At 51.6% G+C, this 20428-nt stretch overlaps 1 protein-coding gene across 1 annotated transcript; it reads left to right on the top strand.

The window, feature by feature from the left end:
* The first annotated feature begins 1252 nt into the window (after positions 1-1252).
* On the top strand, positions 1253-18482 carry NPHS1 (NPHS1 adhesion molecule, nephrin). The gene is made up of 29 exons (XM_046681344.1): positions 1253-1459; positions 1569-1784; positions 1860-1982; positions 2173-2301; positions 2834-2915; positions 3297-3400; positions 3602-3729; positions 3817-3988; positions 4176-4333; positions 4594-4738; positions 4837-4961; positions 6143-6329; positions 6543-6672; positions 6774-6946; positions 7382-7522; positions 7604-7744; positions 8287-8408; positions 9357-9528; positions 9628-9784; positions 9880-10031; positions 11379-11490; positions 11572-11753; positions 13441-13497; positions 15220-15339; positions 15470-15494; positions 15602-15677; positions 15838-15931; positions 16029-16144; positions 18116-18482. Exons 1-29 carry the CDS (start codon positions 1279-1281, stop codon positions 18245-18247), a joined length of 3852 nt encoding a protein of 1283 aa, XP_046537300.1. The 5' UTR covers positions 1253-1278; the 3' UTR covers positions 18248-18482.
* Positions 18483-20428: the final 1946 nt, after the last annotated feature.

The raw sequence follows: 20428 nt of genomic DNA on the forward strand, positions 1-20428 counted from the left end.
AGAGAGAGAGAGTATGGAGTGGAGGGAGATGAGAACAAAGACAGAAAGACAGAAAAACAGAAAAACAGACACGTAGAGGCAGATAGAGAGAGAGACAGTGAAATAGTTACAGGTTGATGGAGATGACAACACCTAACGGAGAGAGAGGGAGAGAAAGACACTGAAACGGAGAGGAGAGTCTCAAAGAGATGAGAAAGATAGAAAGATGTATTGAGGCAGATAGAGGGAGGGGGAGAGAGACACAGAGGAGGAAAGAAGAGACTGGAGAGACGGAGGGAAGCTACATGAACTTGAGCTCCTCCGCTGGCTCAGTGCTGTACACACACTTAGTGCTGGGGGTCTCGCACCCTGCCTTTGACTCTCACTCACTCTGACTGCCCTGCACTCTGCACACTTACACCTTAGACACTCTTACACACTCACACCTCTGCACATGCTTTCACAGCTCACAATTCACTCCCACCTTCCCCACGCTCACACACATGCTCACACGCTCACATGCACTTCACACACACACTGCACACAGGTATCTGCACTCTCCCAGTGTCTCACACACACTCTTGCACACTCCCCAGCAGAGATCTCTGGTGTCACCATGGGCTGATATCTACTCCAGGAAGGAAGGGGCTTACCAAGGTCATGTACCAGGGCAGGGAAGAGCCGGCCGGCTCCCTGCTCCCCACGCTGAGCTGGGACTGCCTGGGTCTGACTACTCCCCCTTGTCCCTGGCCCCAGCCAGGCCCTTGGGGTCATGGGGGCTAGGGAGGCACCAAGGAATGTGCCTGGCATGTGCTGACAGGGGATTTCATGTTCCAGCTCAGCCGGGAGGAGCCTGCTGGGCAGAGGCCTGGAGCTGGGGACCCAGGAAGGAGCCTGGGGGAGGGAGCAGTGTGAGGAGGAGACCAAGCTGGGTCCGAGGACGGCCCCAACTCAGCCACTGACCTCATCAGCCTCATCGCTCTCCTGGGCTCATGGGGTCTGCTGGACTCTGAACAGCGGGTCCTCCCTGAGGGGCTGTGAGCGGTGGGAGGAGAGCAGGGCTGGGGGTGGCAGGATAGAAGAAAGAGAAACAGAGACCAACAGGGAGGGAGATAGAGACTCAGAGAGAGAGAGAGAGAGAGAGAGAGAGAGGGAGAGTGTCTTAGACAGGGAGACAGAGATAGAGAAAGACAGGGGCGGGAGGAAGTAGAGTGGAGGGTACTTATGGAGGGAGAGAGAGATAGGAAGGCAGAGAGAGAGAGAGACTTAGGGGAAGAGAGACAAACAGAGAGAGAGGAGATGGAAAGAAAGAGACAAAGAGAAAAGCTAGAGACAGACATAGAACGAGGGACCACGAGACAGACAGAGGCAGACGCAGGGGGCAGGCAATGGGCGCTTGGGGCTACAGGCAGAGGACCTGGGATGGCCCTGAGGATCCCCGTCAATGCTCCCCTGCTCCTCATGGGGCTGCTGACCACAGGTGAGTGGGATCCTGGCCTTATGACCCAGCGCCAAGTCGCCTTCATTTCCCACCCACGTTCTCCAGACAGACCCTCTGCTCTCTCCTCCTGACCCCCCTGTGTCCCCAGGCCTGGCCCAGTTGCCGATCCCTGCCTCCGCCCCCCGAGGCTTCTGGGCTTTGCCTGAGAACATGACGGTGGTGGAGGGGGCCGCTGCGGAGCTGCGGTGTGGGGTCAGCGCCCCTGGCAGTGCTGTGCAATGGGCCAAAGATGGGCTCCTTCTCGGCCCTGACCGCAGGGTCCCGGGCTTCCCGCGGTACCGCCTGGAAGGGGACCCTGCTAGAGGTAAGGGGTCAGAGCCTGAGACCCTGAGCCACCAGCAGAGGCTGACCGTGGCCCTGATCTTGGTCCCACCTGCAGGTGAATTCCACCTACACATTGAAGCCTGCGACCTGAGCGATGATGCAGAGTACGAGTGCCAGGTCAGCCGCTCAGAGACGGGCCCGGAGCTCGTGTCTCCCAGAGTGATTCTCTCCGTGCTGGGTATGGATGAGAGACCCCCCCAGGGCCCAGGAGGCTGGACCCGAAGCCCTCTCCTACCCTGGGATCCAAGAGTCCAAGCCCTCACCCAAGGCCAGGGGCGCAGAACTCATTTCATGAGCAATGAGCCCCAAAGCCCAAACTCTCATCTCCCTCTTGGAGTGGCCTCTCACCCCAGACCCTTTCTCACCAGTGCCCCCCAAGGTGCTTCAGCTGACCCCCGAGGCAGGGAGCATGGTCACGTGGGTGGCTGGACAGGAGTACGAGGTCAGCTGTGTGTCTGGGGACGCAAAGCCAGCACCTGACATCACTTTCGTCCAGAGTGAGTGTGGGTGAATTGGTGGGGGCAACGTGAAGCCCCTGGAGTGGGAGGGGATGTCTCCCTGCCAGTGACCTCCCAGGGGCCCAGAAAATACGACATTCCTGAGATGAGGATGCAGGAGCAGGCCTGGGGAGATGCCGGGGACAGTGTTGGACCCTGTGGATGGGAGGGGACATCAGGGAGAAACACCCAGGAGATGGCAGGACTGCTGGTCTGAGACTCGGGGAGAGGCCGAAGCTCCACATGGAGATATGAGTGTCATTGTTGGTGCAGAAACAAGGAGCTGAGGTAATGGGGTGGAGGTGATACAACCCAGCAAGGAGGGGAGGGGAGTGGGGAGACTCAGGCCCCAGCCCTGAGGACCCCAGTATTCAGCGAGGCTTGGAGATGTGGAGGGGACAGAGTTAGTGTTTTTCCCCCAGAGCCAGGAGGGAGGGAGCAGAGTGTCTACCCTGAGAACTTCCAGGCCATGCTCCCCAAGGTCTATGTTGGGCGGAGCCTGGCTTTCCTCCAGCCTTCTTGTTACCCAAAGGTGGACAGGTAATCCCGGATATCTCTGCTAACGTGAATGCGGGGTCCCAGGAGAAACTCTTCATCACAGAGGCCAAAGTCAGGTACGGATGTTGGGATGCCCTCCCCGCCATGATGACCCCCAAACTTCTCCCTGAAAACCCCATATCCCAGGGATTCGAGCAGGAAAGCCTGGGCCAGGTATGAACACCTGGGACCCAAGTCTTCACCTGACACTCCAAAACTTTGTTATGGGAACCCCCATTCCTGAGTATCAAACACAAAGATTTTGGCCAGGTGTGGGCCTCTGGAACCCCAGTTCTCACTGCTGACCCCCTAAATCTCTTCCACGAAATTCCAGATCCTAGAAGAAACCAGCATAGAGACTTAGATCAGGTGTGGGACGTGGGACCCCCACTTCTTCACCCTGACTCCCTAAATTTCAGATGATGACTCTGACTCCAGAATCCCAATTTCTCATCCAGGGTGACACCCCAGAGCTCGGATAATGGGCAGTTACTGGTCTGTGAGGGGTCCAGCCCAGCTTTGGACACCCCTATCAAGGTCTCAGTCACCATGAATGTTTTGTGTAAGTGGGAAACTGAGTCAGCTGTGGGCACTGGGAATGGGGAGCAGGAATCGGGGAGCCTGGGCGGGGGGCACAGGGATTATGGAAGATTCAGACTGTCAAGGAGAAACTGGGGGGGCGGGCGCAGTTCAGAAGCAGGTTGAGAAGCCTGGAAAGAACGGATGGGCTCCCCAGGCCCACTGAATGACTCCTGCTCCCAAGTCCCCCCAGGACCCCCTGTCATTGAGTGGCCGGGCCTGGACGAGGGGCACGTGCGGGCAGGGCAGACCTTGGAGCTGCTGTGCATGGCCCGAGGCGGGAATCCGCCAGCCACACTGCAGTGGCTGAAGGTGAGGGCAGAAACAGCCACAGGGGTGGGGCAAAGGGCAGGGGCCAGGAGCTGGCCCTGAGCTGGTTCAGGGCTGTTCTGTCTCCAGAATGGTCAGCCTCTGTCCACAGCATGGGGCACGGAGCATGCTCACTCGGTGGCCCGCAGCATGCTAGTGATGATGGTGCGGCCGGAAGACCACGGGGCAAGGCTCAGCTGTGAGGCCCACAACAGTGTATCTACAAAGATACAGGAACGTGGGGTCATGCTACAGGTCACTTGTAAGTCCTGGTGCCAGCTGCCCATCTGTCAGTCCACGCCCCAGAGAACCATCTGTTTGTGCCCCCAAATCATGCCTGTCTGATGCCAAAGACCTTGGCATCTGTCCCCGGTCTCTTGTCTCTCTGGGCTGGCCTGTGAGGAATCCAGCCCAGCTTGGCATCTCTCCTCCGCCCGTTGTCCCTGCAGTTCCCCCCAGCGCCATTACCATCCTGGGTTCTGCATCCCAGTCTGAGAACAAGAACGTGACGCTCTCCTGCATCACCAAGTCTAGTCGCCCTCGCGTTCTCCTGCGATGGTGGCTGGGCTGGCGGCAGCTGCAGCCCACGGAGGAGACGGTCATGGATGTGAGGCGGGAGCCAGGCTTCTGGGTCTGAGGGAGGAGGGAGCTGAGGGCATGGCTCCTGGATCTGGGAGAGGAAGGGTCTGGCAGCCTGGATGCCTTGGTCCTTGGGGAGCATGGACTGGGGCCTGGGCCTCCTGGGTCTGACAAGGAGGGGATGGAGACGTTTCATATGTCCCTGCTGGGGTCTGGGGTGGACCCAGGTTTCCGGTGCCATGGATGGGGGTACCCTAGTCCCCAAGTCTGAAGCTCACTCCCTGCCAGGGCCTGCATGGTGGCCACATCTCCATGTCCAACCTGACGTTCCTCGTGCGCCGGGAGGACAATGGTCTGACCCTCACGTGCGAGGCCTTCAGTGATGCCTTTACCAAGGAGACCTTCAAGAAGACGCTCACACTGAACGTGAAATGTGAGCCCCACCCATGCCTGGGGGTGCCCCACGCCTTAGAGACCCCGCCCAAGGCTTCAGCCCAGAGAGAAAAGCCCCTCTTCCCGGCTCTCCCCCAGATCCTGCCCAGAAGCTGTGGATCGAGGGTCCCCCAGTGGGGCAGCGCCTCCGGGCTGGGACTCGGGTGAGGCTGGTGTGTTTGGCCATTGGAGGCAACCCAGACCCCACCCTCACCTGGTACAAGGTTGGTGTCAAGCAAGGGCTGTGGGGTGGCCAGGAATGTGGCAAAGGATGAAACCCCTGTCTCCTCCAGAGTCTTGGGAAATCTTGCAAAAACCTGAATTTGGTGAAAAATACTACAGATTTTGAGTTTGGTCAGGAAATTGAAAAAGACACAAACGCCACGAGAATTAAATGGAGTCCTAGGAAAATTCTGGGAATTCTGGGAAAACAGTGTGAATTCTAGAATAAAAGAAGGAATTCTGGATCAGGATCGGGAATTCTAGAGAAAAGCCAATTAATTTCATTAAAATTCAAGGAAATCCTGGTGAAATATCAGAATTCAGGTGAAATGACAGGAATTTTAGGGAAAAACTAAGAATTCCAGGAACAAAGACAATGATAGTCTGAGCAAAGGCCCAAAATTTGGGGGAAGGACTAGTAATTCCACATAGCATTTGAAAACCCATTACATTAAATTGAATTCTTGGGATTTGTGAGTAAGAAAGAGAAATTCTATTAAAATTAAAAGACATTCTGACAGAATTCTAGGAAAATCCAAGCAAGTTAGGGAGCTAGTGGAAATTCTGGGGGGAAAGACTAGGAATTATAGGAATGAAATGGAATCCCACTTAATTAGATGGAATTCTAGGGAAATCCCAAGAACTTGGGCAATACCAAGGATTCTAGTAAAAGAAAGACTGGGATAATAAGAAAATATTGGAAAAGGAGTCAGAAATCTGTGGAAAGAGAATGGAATTAAGGGAAAGCTCAAAGAAAATCTTTTGGGAAAGAGGGAATGTTACGATAAAGAACTAAGTATAGGGAAAATGAAGGAATTCTGGGAAGGCTTGGGAATTCAGGGAGTTTCCCGGCACACGGTTTTCGGTAAATGAGGGGGGAATGGAGAGTGAGGAGTGGGCTGAGGGTCGGCAGGGGGCACCAGCATCGCGGGCTCCCGGGAGCCGAGCGGGCGGGGCGGGGGTGGGGCAGGGGCTGGGGGCGGGGTCAGGCAGCCACACCGCGGGGCGGGGACCCTGGATTCCAGTCCCCATTCCCCCACCCCAGCAGAGTGCCAGCGGAAGGGGGCGCCTTTTCCGCATCACACGAAGGATTTCTCTGGGCTGGTGGGGCCAACCCAGTGGGGGCATCTCAGGGGGGACTGGCAGGGCCACCCGCGGTCCTGCAGTCAGTCTCCGCCCTCAGGACTCGCGCACGGTGACCGAGCCGCGGCCGCCCCAGGAGCCGCGGCGGGTGCAGCTGGGGAGCCTGGAGAAGTCGGGGAGCACCTTTTCCCGCGAGCTGGTGCTGGTCACGGGCCCGTCGGACAACCAGGCCAAGTTCACGTGCAAGGCGGGCCAGCTCAGCGCGTCCACGCAGTTCGTGGTGCAGTGTGAGGGCGCGCGGCCGGGCGAGGGGAGGGCGGGCTGGCCGCGGCGGGGACCGAGCCGGCGCCGGGCGGGGGACAGCCGATGCCGCAGCGCCGGGACGCGCAGGCCGGCAGGGGACGCCGGCCGGCCGGCCGGGCCTGGGGTGGAGGCGGAGAGGGAGCAGGCCGGGCCTCCTCCTCACCTCGGACCCTCCCTCCGCCGACCCGCTCTCGAAGTCCCCCCGACTAACGTGACGATCCTGGCCAACGCGTCGGCGCTGCGCCCCGGGGAGGCCTTAAACTTGACGTGCGTCAGCGTGAGCAGCAACCCTCCGGTCAACCTGTCGTGGGACAAGGAGGGGGAGAGGTGCGCGCACGTGGCCTCGCCGAGCCCTGGCTCTGGTCGCGCTCCCCTTGGGTCCGAGTTCCGCCCCGCCCCGACCCCGCCACCCTCTGCCGGGTCCGCAGGCTGGAAGGCGTGGCCGCCCGGGCCCGGAGCGCCCCGTTCAGAGGCTCCGCCGCCGCCAGGAGCGTCCTTCTGAGGATGTCATCTCGCGACCACGGCCACCGCGTGACCTGCCGCGCCCACAGCGCGGAGCTGAGAGAAACCGTGAGCGCCTTCTACCGCCTCAACGTGCTGTGTACGTGCGCCGGCCTGGAACCCCTCTCGATTCCCTCCTGACACTATACTACTTGGGTCGTCACCTTGACACTGTTTCTGACCTCCATCCTAAATCTTGAAACTTTCCTGACCCCTGGCCCGGCACCAACTCCTATCCTGCCCAACCTGCATCTTGCCTTTGTCCTTTATCCTTGCTCCTGATCATGACCCCCATTTGACCCCTCTCTCCATCCTTAAACCTGACTCTGGTCTCTACCCTTTTCCTAAACCGGACCCTAACCGCTATCTTGAACCTAACCCTCGAGCTCAGCTCTGAACTTAATTGTTACCTTGACCACCGCTTTGATCTAGTCGTGACCCTGACTTTAACCCTTTGTACCTGTGTTTGGTCTCAAAGCCTTCCCAGACCCTAACCTTAACAACAGTCTTGACTCCTGGTGGTGCCCCTCCGCAGACCCTCCAGAGTTCCTGGGGGAGCAGGTGCTTGTGGTGACGGCGGTGGAGCAGGGCGAGGCACTGCTGCCGGTGTCCGTGTCTGCCAACCCCGCCCCGGAGGCCTTCAATTGGACCTTCCGCGGCTACCGCCTCAGCCCAGGTGCGCACAATGGGCATGGAGAGGGGCGCAGGTCTCCGGGACGGGAGGGCCTGGCGGGCTGCTCATCCTGACCTCTCCCAGCTGGCGGCCCCCGGCATCGCATCCTGTCTGGTGGAGCTCTGCAGCTGTGGAATGTGACCCGCGCTGATGATGGTCTCTACCAGCTGCACTGCCAGAACTCGGAGGGCACCGCTGAAGCACTAGTGCGGCTGGATGTCCACTGTGAGCCCCCTCACAACCCCAGGAAACTAGGGAGCTGTGGGAGCCCCGCCCACCGTGTAGATCACCCTCACCTGGGGAACCTTGCCCACTGCGGAATCTCCTCTTTGTGGAAGCTCCGCCCACCTAGGGACCTTCACCCATCCCATAAGCTCCCACTCTGGAAGCCCTGCTGGGTTGGAGCCACGCCCACTTTGGGAGCCCTGCCCACTAGAGAGACCAAGAATGGAGTCTCTGCCCAGACAGGGAGCCCACCTACACGGGAGTTGCTTCCATCAGGAAGCCAAGCCCACTGTGGAAGCCCCACCCCTACACAATTCTGCAAGTCCACCAGACCTACTCATGTCACCACAGAGGCACAGTAGAGGGTGTGGACAACCTCACTAATCCTGAGAACTCTACTCCAAGTGCTCCACGTAAAGGGCAGACTGAATTCACACTCGTGGCTTTCCTGGGCACCTCTAAGACACCTCTCCCACTGGGGCCCTCTCCTACCATGGCTTATCTGGGCCCAAGTGCCTCCCCCAAGCCTCTGTCTCTTCCAGATGCCCCCACCATCCGAGCTCTCCAGGACCCCACTGAGGTGAATGTTGGGGGTTCTGTGGACATAGTCTGCACTGTGGATGCCAACCCCATCCTTCCGGGGATGTTCCAGTGGGAGAGATTGGTGAGGAAACAACCTTTGCTAAATGGAAGTGGAGGCTGGGGGATATGGTTTCTTGACTGTGAGTTCCTTGGGAGGAGGCGTCACATCTATATGACCTTGTGTAACCATATATTTGTCAGGGCTAATTGAACTAATTGTTGAATGGCAGATGAATGGGTGGATGAGTGCATAGATAACCAGGTGAGTGGGTGGGCAGGTAGATGGATATATGGATCGATAGGTAGGTGGGTGGATGAACAAGTGGATGGATGAATGTGTGGATGAAAGAACAAATGGACAAATGGACAAGTGAGTGAGTGGATGAATAGAAGGGTGGCTAGGTGATTGAATAAGAGACATGAGTAGTAAAATGGATTAGATTAGAGAGTAGATGAATGGATAGATATGTCATCAGTGGAAAGATATCTGTAGAAGGATAGGATGTAGAAGATGGGTGGATAGATCAATGAAGAGATGGAGAGATGGGTAAATAGGTAGCTGGGTGAATTGATGAACAGAGGCATGTAACTTATGAGTGTGTGCACGTATAAGTGAATAGATGGGGTGGGTGGGTGGAGACATGGAAGGGCGGATAGATGGATGGAGAGAAGGAAGACAAATGGTTGGGTGAATGAATGAATGGATGGAAGGAGAGGTGAATGGATGGATAAATGGATGAATCAATGGTTAGGTGGATGGTTAAATAGATGGATGGATGGGTGGATAGATGGTTCCAAGCATGAATGATTGGATAAATGGATGGGTGAATGGTTGGCTGGATTGGTGGATGAATGAATGGATCCATGCACAAATGATGGGATAAATGGATGGTTGGATGGATGACAGGGGGGATTTTTCTTTGCTAGCTCTGTGGAAGGTGATTGTGACTGGGAGAATGAGGCTACAGAAGGGACCCAGTTTGGAGGGTGATGAAACTGGGGGGTCAACTCTCGAGTCTTGGGCCTCTAGGGAGAAGAGGAGGAGGACCGGAGCCTGGATGACATGGAGATGACGTCAAAGGGATCCACAGGGCGTCTTCAGATTCGCCAGGCCAAGCTGACCCAGGCTGGTGCTTACCAGTGCATTGCAGACAATGGAGTGGCACCTCCAGGCCGAGGGCTAGTCCGTCTTGTTGTCAGATGTGAGTAACACCCCAAACCCCTGACTTCAAGGCCTGCCACTAAACCCACCTCTCTCATGTTCTTCCATATGCCTCTTGTTGACCCCCAACTCTTCCTAGTTGCCCCCCAGGTGGAGCACCCTACTCCCCTAAGTAAGGTGGCTGCAGCTGGAGACAGCACCAGTTCCGCTACCCTCCACTGTCGTGCCCGAGGAGTCCCCAACGTTGTCTTTACTTGGACAAAAAATGGAGTCCCTCTGGATCTCCAGGATCCCAGGTGAGCCCAGGTCCAGCCAGGTAGCCCTCCAGCCCCGACTCTGGACCTCCAGTCCCAGTTACCGTCCTTGAGTCCCTGCCACACCTCCTCTCCAGGTACACGGAGCACACATACCACCAGGGTGGGGTCCACAGCAGTCTCCTGACCATTGCCAATGTGTCTGCAGCCCAGGATTATGCCCTCTTCACCTGCACAGCCACCAACCCCCTCGGCTCAGACCACATCAACATTCAACTCGTCAGCATCAGTACGGTGGGAGGCGCCTGTCGCGGGGTTGGGAGGGTGCTCCCTCAGTCAATCCCTGAGTCTCTGGTTGGCCCCACACTGAGTGAGGATGGAGTTTTTGCCTGCCCTGAAAATCCTAAAGGAGACTGGATCTTCAGGAAAATGCACAACAAAAGAATAAAAGATGAAAGGGGACTTTTTGGCTCAAATAATTGAGAAGTAGATTTTCAGGAGCAGCTGGCTCTAGATTCAGCCATCATCAAGAGCTCTCCATCTCTCAGGTCTGCTTTTCTCTGTGTCAGCTTTATTCTAAGGCTCCTCATAGTTGGCTGTTAGACTTCCCAGGGGAAACAGAATTTTTTCTCTTCCTAACCGTGGTGTGAAAGTACCAGAATTAAGATTCATTGGCTCTACTTGGCTCCCGGGTCATCCCTGAACCAATAATGTTGTTAGGGGAAGGTGACACTCTGGTTGGCCAGGCCGGGTCGCATGTCCATCCTACAAGGGGTGGCATCACTTCTGTCGGAAGTACGTGGTCTGAAAATGCAGGCAGGTGGTTCTTCAAAGGATATTCAGGGTTCTGTATCCAGAAGAAACGAGGGGAATGAATGCGAGCTAGGCACAAGAAGTCTGCTGCAAGGACCATGTATGTGACACAGTCCATTCTCGTTATTTGTCCAGTCTGTATTTGCAATTTGCCTAGTCCCTAAAATTCACATGTCACCCCCAGATCAACTCTCATGGTGCTTTCACAGCCACTCAGGGACGTGTACAGAGTGGGTGAAAATTTGAGTGATGTTATGAGCACATTGTCAGCTGTGGTAGAACCAGGCGACCCTCTGCCTTCCTGTTTCAGCTCTCAGACAAAAATGTGTCCTTAGTGCCACATTTTTTTTGCATTTTTGTGCTTTTTATTAGTGATGCTGCTATTTGAACTGGTCCCAAGCACAGTGCTGTCTAGTGTTCCTGAGAGCAAGGAGGCCATGATGTGCCATATGGAGGAAACACTTGTGTGGGATGAGCTTTGCTCAGGCGTGAGTTATGGCGCTGTTGACCATGAGCACACTGTTAATGAACCAATGACACGTATTAAAGAAGGTGTCTTTAAACAGAAACACACGTGAAACAAGATCATGTTTTGATTGGTTGGTGAAAACCTTGTGACTATCGGCTGGCAGGAACCTAACCCCTCATTTACCCCGGAAGCAATAGTTGGGTTTTTGCTAATTCGGTGTCCACAGAGACTTTATAGAAGAAAACCACCACGAAGAATGAGAATCGACTGCATGTTCAAAATCATTCTTAGGAAAAATCTGGAAGTAATCTTCCAGAATCCTTCTGTATCTTCTTCCCATCCTTTTCCTCAAAGGCCGCCCTGATCCTCCGTCGGGACTAAAGGTCGTGAGCATGACCCCATACTCGGTGGGGCTGGAGTGGAAGCCGGGCTTTGATGGGGGCCTGCCACAGAGGTTCCAGATCAGGTGGGTTCCTGTGAAGGCAGGAAGGGGTGAAGCCACAGGGCTGGGGCACCACCCTGAAGGACTGCCCTCCCTCTCCTACAGGTATGAGGCTCTGGGGACTCCAGGGTTCCTCTACGTGGATGTCCTACCTCCCCAGGCCACCACCTTCACACTGACTGGGCTGCAGCCTTCTACGAGATACAGGGTCTGGCTGCTGGCCAGCAACGCCCTGGGGGACAGCGGACTAGCCGACAAGGGGTCCCAGATCCCCATCACCACGCCAGGTGGGAAGGGACAGTCTTGGGCAGGTTGCAGAGTTCCTCAGAGGACTTATCAGGTGGTATAGTGAAGTTGATACTACTTTTCCTCTTTTACAGATAAAGAAACTGAGGCTTAAGCAGAGGTTAAGCGTATTGTCAAAGCTCACACAGCTAGAGGGAGGTAGAGATGCGGTTGACACTGAGGCAAATGAACTCCAGAGACAGTTTTTAACCACGAAACCATACTATCTGAATGTGGTCAGTGCCACAAGGGAAATTAGAAGAGAGTTTGCACTGAATGAAGATGAAAACGTGAGAAAATTGTGAGATGCAGCTAAAGCAGTGCTTAGCAGGAAATTCATAGCATTAAATGCTCATATTGGATTTTAAAAAAGGCCTCAAACTGATGCTCTAAGTTTCCATCTTAAGAAACCAGAAAAAGAAGAGCAAATTAAACCCAAAGTAGACAGAAGGAAGGAAATGATAAAGGCAGGAGCAGAAATTGATGAAGTAGAAAACGGAAGAACAATAGAGAAAAATCAATGAAACCAAAAGTTCCTTCTTTGAAAAGATCCATAACATTCGTAAAGGTAATCAGGGCAAAAAAGAGAGATGACAACTTAACCAATATTAGAAATGAAAGAGGGGACATTACTACTGACCCTACAGACGCTGGGCGGGTAATTGGGGAACATGAACAACTTTATGCCAATAACTTCAGCAGCTTTGATGAAATGGACAGATTCTTTGAAAATGACTAGTAAGAACATTGTGCCTCTGACAGACACTCTGGTATAGTGGTTGCCACACAGAGCCTCTTCAGACCAGCCTGGGTTTGAGTCCCAGCTCTGCCACTTCCTAGCTGGGAGACTTCAGGCAAGCACTTAACATCTTTGAGCCTCAGTTTCTAAAAATAAGGCATATCTCAGATCTCTATGCCTCATTTTCTTTTTTTTTCTTTTGAAGATTGGCACCTGAGCTAACATCTGTTGCCAACCTTCTGTTTTTCTTCTTCTTTGTCTCCCCAAAGCCCCCTGGTATATAGTTGTATATTGTATGCCTCAATTTCTGAATATAAGGTCTATCTTGGACAGTTGCGAGGAATAAATTAATAAATCTGAAGTGTTTAGAACAGGGCCCTGTACAAAGTAAGTGCTATGTAAATGCTAATTTAAAGAAATACTCCTGCTCACCTTTGGTTTACTTTGCCCCATGAAGTCTCTCTCTTTCTGTCTTTCCCTTCCTGAAAGAGCAGCCTTTTCCCCATAGAAGTAAGGACCCTTTCCCATCCCTACAATCTTTCCTCCTCTTCCCCTGCCCCCCATTCCAGTCTTTCCTTTAAGCCCCAAAACATAAAATACTACACTCACCTCCCTGGCTCTGGAACATATACCTCTTCAGTGCATCCTGACAGCCCAGCAACTTTTTTGGTTAACCTCCAAAATTGACAATTCAGGTTAAAAGGACCTTCCACACCATAAAGCACTCATCAATAATTAATTATTATTATTACTGGCATTAGAATGGCAATTAATAGTATTGCCATTATTATCAGCAATTTCCAGGTCTCTTTGAAATGTTCCTAAGAAGCCATAAATCAGTTCCCATGAGTCTCAAAATGGGTTGAAAAGCTTAATAGGAGACTGAGAAATATTTAAGGCTTATCCCATATTCTTGGTTTTAATTCACAATCTCTATATCCACCTCCCAGGTCTAGATCAGCCTTCTGGAGAACCTGACTACCAGCTGCCCACAGAGCAGCCTGCAGGCAAGTCCTCAAGGCCCCAGAACACCCCTCTCTCCCCTGAGAATAGAACTCCCTGGTCTCTAACCTGCCTCCTCTTCCTTGTGGCCACAGTCCCTCAAGACTTAACTCTGTCCCTGTAGGCCCACACTCATATCCTTAGCTCTTCCTCTTGCTTGGAGGGTGATCAACTCTCTCTCTTCCTAGTTCAGTTTAATTCTAAAAGAATAAGCTGATTCCATGCCCTGTGCAGAGCTGGTGTCAGTTGGCTTTTGCTGCATAACAAATCACCCCAACCACGGGCACTTACAGCAACAAACGTTATTTCTCATGGTTGTATGAGTGGCTCACCAGTTCTGGCCTGGGCTGCAGTCAGCTGGCAGCTCCGCTGGGGCTGGCGGTCTAGGATGGCCTCCTCCTCACCTGTCTGACAGTCTGGATCTTGGTTGGGTCAATGAAGATACCTTGGCCACGTGTCTCTCCTTGGCTTTTTCACATGGAGCTGGTCCCAGGAGTCCCAAGGGCAGCAAGAGAGGGCAAGCTCCAATTTGCAATCACTTTTCAACTTCTGATTCTGTCACATTTGCTACTGTCTCATTGGCTGAAGTGAGAGACGTGGCTCAACTCGGAGTCGGTGTGGAAGGGGACTACTCAAGAGTACAAAGAATTATGACCATTTTGCAAACAATCCCCTTCAGAGCCTGAAAAGAAGGTTGCAAGTGACAGAAATTCAGCTGTTGTCAGCAACAGAAAGAATTGCTTGGCTCGTGAAATTGAAAACTCCAAATGTGGCTGGATTCAAGCGCTCAAAATTTGTACCAAGGATCTATTTCTTCCCCTCTCACTCTGCCTTCGTCTCTGAAGGTTTCCTTCTCAGGTCCTTCCATCAAGAGGGCAAAGAAGTCCCCCCACACCTCCAGCTTTTGTTCCACTTCTTAGCAGCCAGCAGAAGAGTGGCCTAAACATTCTGGCAAAAACCCATCTTGGGTCAAATGCCGGTCCCTGAGGCGATCACTGTGGAAAGAGGAACGGGTGCTCTTATTGGTGAGGCTGGGCCATATGTCCTCCACGGAGTCCTGCAGAGCCACGCAGATGAGAGCGGGGGTGCAGCTGATTCCTTGAAGGAAATGAGTGCTGTTAGCAGAAGACGGGGAAACGGATGCTGAGCAGTTGTCTACTTACAGGGACTTAGTCTTGTCCTCAGGGATACAGCAGAGGAGTCTGGTATCATCTGGGATGGAAGTTTATGCAAAGAAGAAGTCATCTGAGTTGGATTTGGAAGAGTGAATAGAATTTGAGAAGAAAGGACATTTAAGGACAGACAGTTGGCTGTTCCAAGCCTTAACGGTGGTGTGGGTTTGCCTCAGTAATTCTGGAAAGAGCCAGTGTTTAGTTTGTGTGGGTGGAGGGTGAATACCAGAGTCTATGGTTGATGGGAAAGGCTGAAGATGTGGGAAGGGGCCATATCACAGAAGGTCTTGTGTCCAGCTAAGGAGCTGGAGCCCCTCCTGAGTCCATACGTGGGGCTCAGGCAAAGGTAGGACCCGCTGCTAGTGGCTTGACTTGAGAAAAGAGCCACCTGCCCTGGGGTGGCAAGAAGGAGTGGACATGGAAACCCCTGCCCACCTTCTTCCCTGTCTAGGAAGTAGGGCTTTGCTTTGTCAGGGACAGGCTTTCCCAAAGAACCCTGCTCTCGGCCTAGAGCCAGCTGTTTTGGGCTCACTGAGTGGTACCTTCTGCCCCCAGGACCCTCAGAGCTGCCCTTGCTGCCTGTGCTGTTTGCTGTTGGGGGTCTTCTGCTGCTTTCTAACGCCTGCTGTGTCGGGGGATTCTTCTGGCGGCGGAGGCTGAGGCGTCTTGCTGAGGGTGAGGAGAGACCCTTCCTCTGCAGGGGTGGAGGGTGACAGGGAGCCCTGGGGCGGCTGCGTATTGAAGGTCTCCCAAGGCTGGGAGGGCTCTGGGGGGAGTCTCTGACTCCTTTTTCTGCTTCCCTCAGGCATCTCAGAGAAGACAGAGGCGGGGTAAGTGGGGATATGTTTCTGGAAGGAAGGCTTGGAGGCAGGAGGTTTGGAGCGACAGGTGTCCGAGGGTCAACACTCAACTGCCCTGCCTCCCTCCATCCTGGAAGGTCGGAGGAGGACCGAGTCAGAAATGAATATGAGGAGAGCCAGTGGACTGGGGACCGGGACACTCGAAGCTCCACGGTGAGTGAGGGTGGTCCCGACAGCCCCCTGGCAGGGAGCTGACAGTGACTAAAATTCTGCCATTAGCTTCAGCTGAATCCCTGCCCTTTCCAGGGACTATGGAGTCAGAGGATGGAAGAAATTTATCTGGTTTATTTTCTGGGGGGGGCGTGGTTTACAGGTGAGCACAACAGACGTAGAGCCATATTACCACTCCACGAGGGACTTCAGTCCCCAGCTGCCCCCAACGCTGGAGGAGGTGTCTTATCCCCGAGGTGAGTCAAGAGCACATCTGAACTTCCCCCACTCATAGCCACCCCTGACATCCGGACTGGGTGCCATGATCATCCCTTCCTTCCACTCCAACTCCAGCTTTCACAGGTCTTGAAGCGGAGGATGTGACCTTTCCTGGGCACCTGTATGATGAGGTGGAAAGACTGTACGCCCCGTCTGGGGCCTGGGGACACCTCTATGATGAAGTACAGATGGTGAGGAGAAACCCACCTCCTACTGCTTGTGTTAGTTAGGGTAAGCCAGCTGCTGTAACAAAGAGGCCTGGCCATGATCCAGGGGCCAGACCATCTATTTCTCTCTCAGGTAGCAGTCAGAGGTGAGTGGCCCTGTCGCATGTGGTTATTCTGGAACCCGAGTTCTTCCCACTGTGTTCCTCTGGTATCCCTTAGTGTGTTGTGCAAGTTTGCTTGGATGGGCCAGTTCACTGGGGGTTTCAGCTTGTGGGAAAAGGAAAAAGAGAACGTGGTGGAGGCACAACCCTCCTATGGTCCAGGCCTGGAAATGATACACTCTGCTCTCATTCCGCTGGTGAGAACGTGGTCACATGGCCACACGTAATGGCAAAGGAGGCTGAGAAATGTAGTCTAGCTTGGCAGCTATATGCCTTGCTACAATTCTATCACTGTGGAAGAAGGAAGGCATGCATTTCATTGGATAATTAGCCATCTATACTACACTGGTTAAGAAAAGAGATATAGAGAAAGAATTTTTTGGCCCACTCAGTTGAAAAGTCAAGGGATAGAATTGTCTTCAGGCCCACCCAACTGGACCCAGAATTTCCTCCCTAAATATATCCCTAGCAAATCCAGGTTTGCGTCATATTAGATTAGAAACCTCCAAAGAAAGAGAATGTATCTTTTCCATTATCCCCAGAGCCCCAGTGCTGACAGTTATAGGTCTAGCATGGGTCACATACTCATCACTGAACCAATCACGGAGGCTTGGGAAGGACTATGCTAATTGGACAGGTCTGGATCACTATGTGTCCCTGGCATCAGGGAGTGAGGGCCAGCCCCATTCAATCCACTGGGCTGAGAGTGGGGAGGGACAGAGAGCCCAGAGGGAAGTGAAGATGGTGGTGGGCAGGCAAAAGCAACAGACAGGCACTTTGACCTTCAGCTAGCCCCCACCCGCTAACCCACAGCGAGGGAGGTGGGACAGAACGGCTGACTTTCCGTGTGGCCTTGGCCAATGCTCTGGCCCCTCTGGGCTAAGGATTTCGCGCCGTAACATTGCGCCAGGTGAGGCGCTGTTCCCACCAGCGTGGAAATACAGGCACGAAGTGCTGTCCGCGGTGCTGAACCGGATGTCCCTCTAAAGCACACACGCAGTCTGCACGCTTTTTCTGTAAAGGGCTGGATAGCAAGTATTTTAGGCTTTGCAGGACATACTGTCTTTCTCAAAACTCCTCAGATCGGCCATTGTAGTGTAAAAGTAGCCATGGACAATACACAAGCGAACGAGTGTGGCTAAGTTCCAATAAAACTTTATTTTTGGACACTGAAATTTGAATTTCATATACAGTAATTTTCATATGTCACAAATACTCTTCTTTTGATATTTCCCCCAAATTAAAAAATGTAAAACTGTTCTTAGCTCTCAGGCCATGCGAGAATATGTGGCAGGCCATATTTTGGCCCATGGGCAAATCTGCTCTAAAGTTTGCTGACCTAAAGCAACCATTTTCTCCCAGTAAAGACCATTCTACGAGGTCTTTTTTCTCTTTTATTTTGATGAGAAAATGTTTTGGAAATCATAGGACTAACGGAATCATGACTCACATTCCACAGTTCCCATAGCTGCTATCTTTGGCTTTTAAACATTTCATATTTCTGACATTTAAATTTTTTTTGACAAGAAATCATGGGATATCTTGGACTTGCTTAAAAATAATCCAGTTAGTGGAGGTGGGGATGAGATGATAGAGATATAGATAAATCAAGATTGACGCAGGGTTGATGTTGTTGAAGCTAGGTGAGGGGTACATGGGAGTTCATTATAATCACTCTACTCTTTGTATACGTTAGAATTTTTTCCCCATAATTAGAAGCTAAAACACATTTTTTTTTCCTGAGAAGTCGAGCAGGAGTGTGTATCCCCCCAAAGCTTCAGTGATGACCCACAGGGCATCTCTCTATGGTTCTAACTCCACCTTTGCCTCTCAGGGCCCCTATGACCCCCGCTGGCCTGAAGACAAGTTTGAGGATCCAAGAGGAATCTATGATCAGGTGGCAGGAGACTTTGACCCTATGGAACCTGATTCTCTCCCATTTGAGCTGAGGGGACATCTGGTGTGAAAGCCTTCTCAACACCCTTTTCCTACACCTGCAGGACATAATCTTCCAATGGTCCTTTCCAGTCCAGCTGGGGCTGAGCATGTTAAGTGAGCTCCACAAGACACAAAGGACTGGACTTATTCAGGAGAGGACATGGAGGGTTGTAAGAGACAGAAGATGATTCAAGCTGGGGTCAAAGTATAAGCGAGGCTCCTTTTGGGGTTGGTTTTAGAAACTAAACTTCTCCAAAGGGACACCGCGAATTGTAAAAGACATCTTAAAAATGAAAATCTATTCTGAGGGTCTCTTATGCTTTTTTAAAGTAAAAATTTCATAAGTGGAAAAGACATTAAAAACTTAGTTCATTTTGAGTTCAACTGTATCTAAATAAGAATAAATGGAATTTATGAACCACTATGTCCTACTTTTTTATTGTTTTCCACAGTTATCTAAAACATGATGTATGAGCTATGACAAACATGTAAACATAGACTCTATAAAGAGAAAGTAAATAGACTATCAAAACAGCCAGACCCAAAAGGATGCATACTGTATGATTTCACTTATAGAAATTCTAGAACAAGCAAAGCTAATCTATGGTGACAGAGCAGATCAGCAGTTTCCTAGGGCCGTGAGGAGGGAATTGACTGCAGAGGGCATGAGGGAAGCTTTTGGGGTGATGGAAATGTTCTCTATTATGATGGTGGTGGTGGTTACATGGGTATATAAATTTCTCAAAACTCATTGAACTGTACACTTAAGATGGGTTCATTGTATGGTACATAAATTACACCTCAGCAAAGGAGATTTTAAAAAATAAATAATAAAGCAGCCCAGCAAGAGAATTCTTATTCTTTGTATTGAATAGCAGGAAAGATAACTGAGAAATCTGTCTATTTCCTTGCGGAACAAAATATAACCTTTCTTTAGGCCTCCACTTTCACCTGATGAATCATATTGTCAAGACTGTTAAATTCAAACGTTTGTCCATATATTATTTTTTATCAGTGCAGACTAAAATAAGTTTTTACATCACAGCACTTGAATACACAAATACATTAGGGGCTAAATGATTTCCCTTTAATTAAAAGATGATTCCATTCTTAAAAGCAGAATTTTTCTGTGTATTTCTCCTTCTCAAAGAAGAAACCTACGACATTCTGTTTCCACATTGGCAAAGCAGGAAAGGTAAATTTATTGGCTCTTATAGCTGAGGATCCCAGGTGTATTGTTGGCTTCAAGCTCTGCTGGATCCAGCATTGAAACAAAAGTCATGAGGGGTATATCTCTCTATGTCTCTTTGTTCTGCTTTTTTCTGTGTTAACTTCTTTTCCAGGTAGACCCTTCATTTGGAAGGCAAAAATGACCACTTACAGTTCTAGACTGGCATTCCACAAGCTCAGTAGCCAGAATGTCTCTTTTGCCAACAATTCTGGAAAGTCCTGGGGCTTTCATCAGCCTAGCTTGGGTCTTATGCCCATCCCTGAACCAATAATTGTGGCCATGGAACAGAATATGCTGATAATCCAGGCCGTGGCTTGCTCAGCGCCACATGAACCACTTGGGTAAGGCTCGCCAAAGGAACACCATGTTGTATCTTGGGTATGTTCATGCACTTCTTACTTCTTCCTCTTTGCTATCGTCAGAATCAATGTAGCAAATATCTATTGCTTCTGTCTGCTGAAAATTTAGCCCCTCTTAATTTATATAGGTATCAATGATCACACCAAGCCCCTGGATCCAAATGCACCTGAAGTCAGAACTGCTCCTAGACTATGAATGCTCCTTCTCCCTTAGGACAAAATGAATAGTGTCTTCAGTTAGTTGCAACCATAAATTACCCTCCTTCTTAAGCCATTTTGAATGGGTCTTCAGTTAACTGATACAGAAATGAATAAGTTACAAGGGGCAGAAACTCACTAAAGGTAGTAGAGCTAAAAGAGCATTTGTTTTATTAGTTACCCAAAAAAAAAAAAAAAGTAATTTCACAGTGGAAGAAACCCAACAGATGTCACCTTAACCGAATGATCAAAGTTAACATTACCAGTCATGGACAAAATGACATCAAGGTCCTTCTGATCTGAAATACTGAGGATACAACGATATGTCAATGATATTCCTGACCTATAGGCATTGTTGTTCATGCCGTCAGTCCATTCCGACTCTTAGTGACGCTGTGTCCAGCAGAGTGGAGCCCTGCCT

This window comes from Equus quagga, chromosome 13 (genome assembly GCF_021613505.1).
Source record: "Equus quagga isolate Etosha38 chromosome 13, UCLA_HA_Equagga_1.0, whole genome shotgun sequence".
NCBI classification, from domain to species: Eukaryota; Metazoa; Chordata; class Mammalia; order Perissodactyla; family Equidae; genus Equus; species Equus quagga.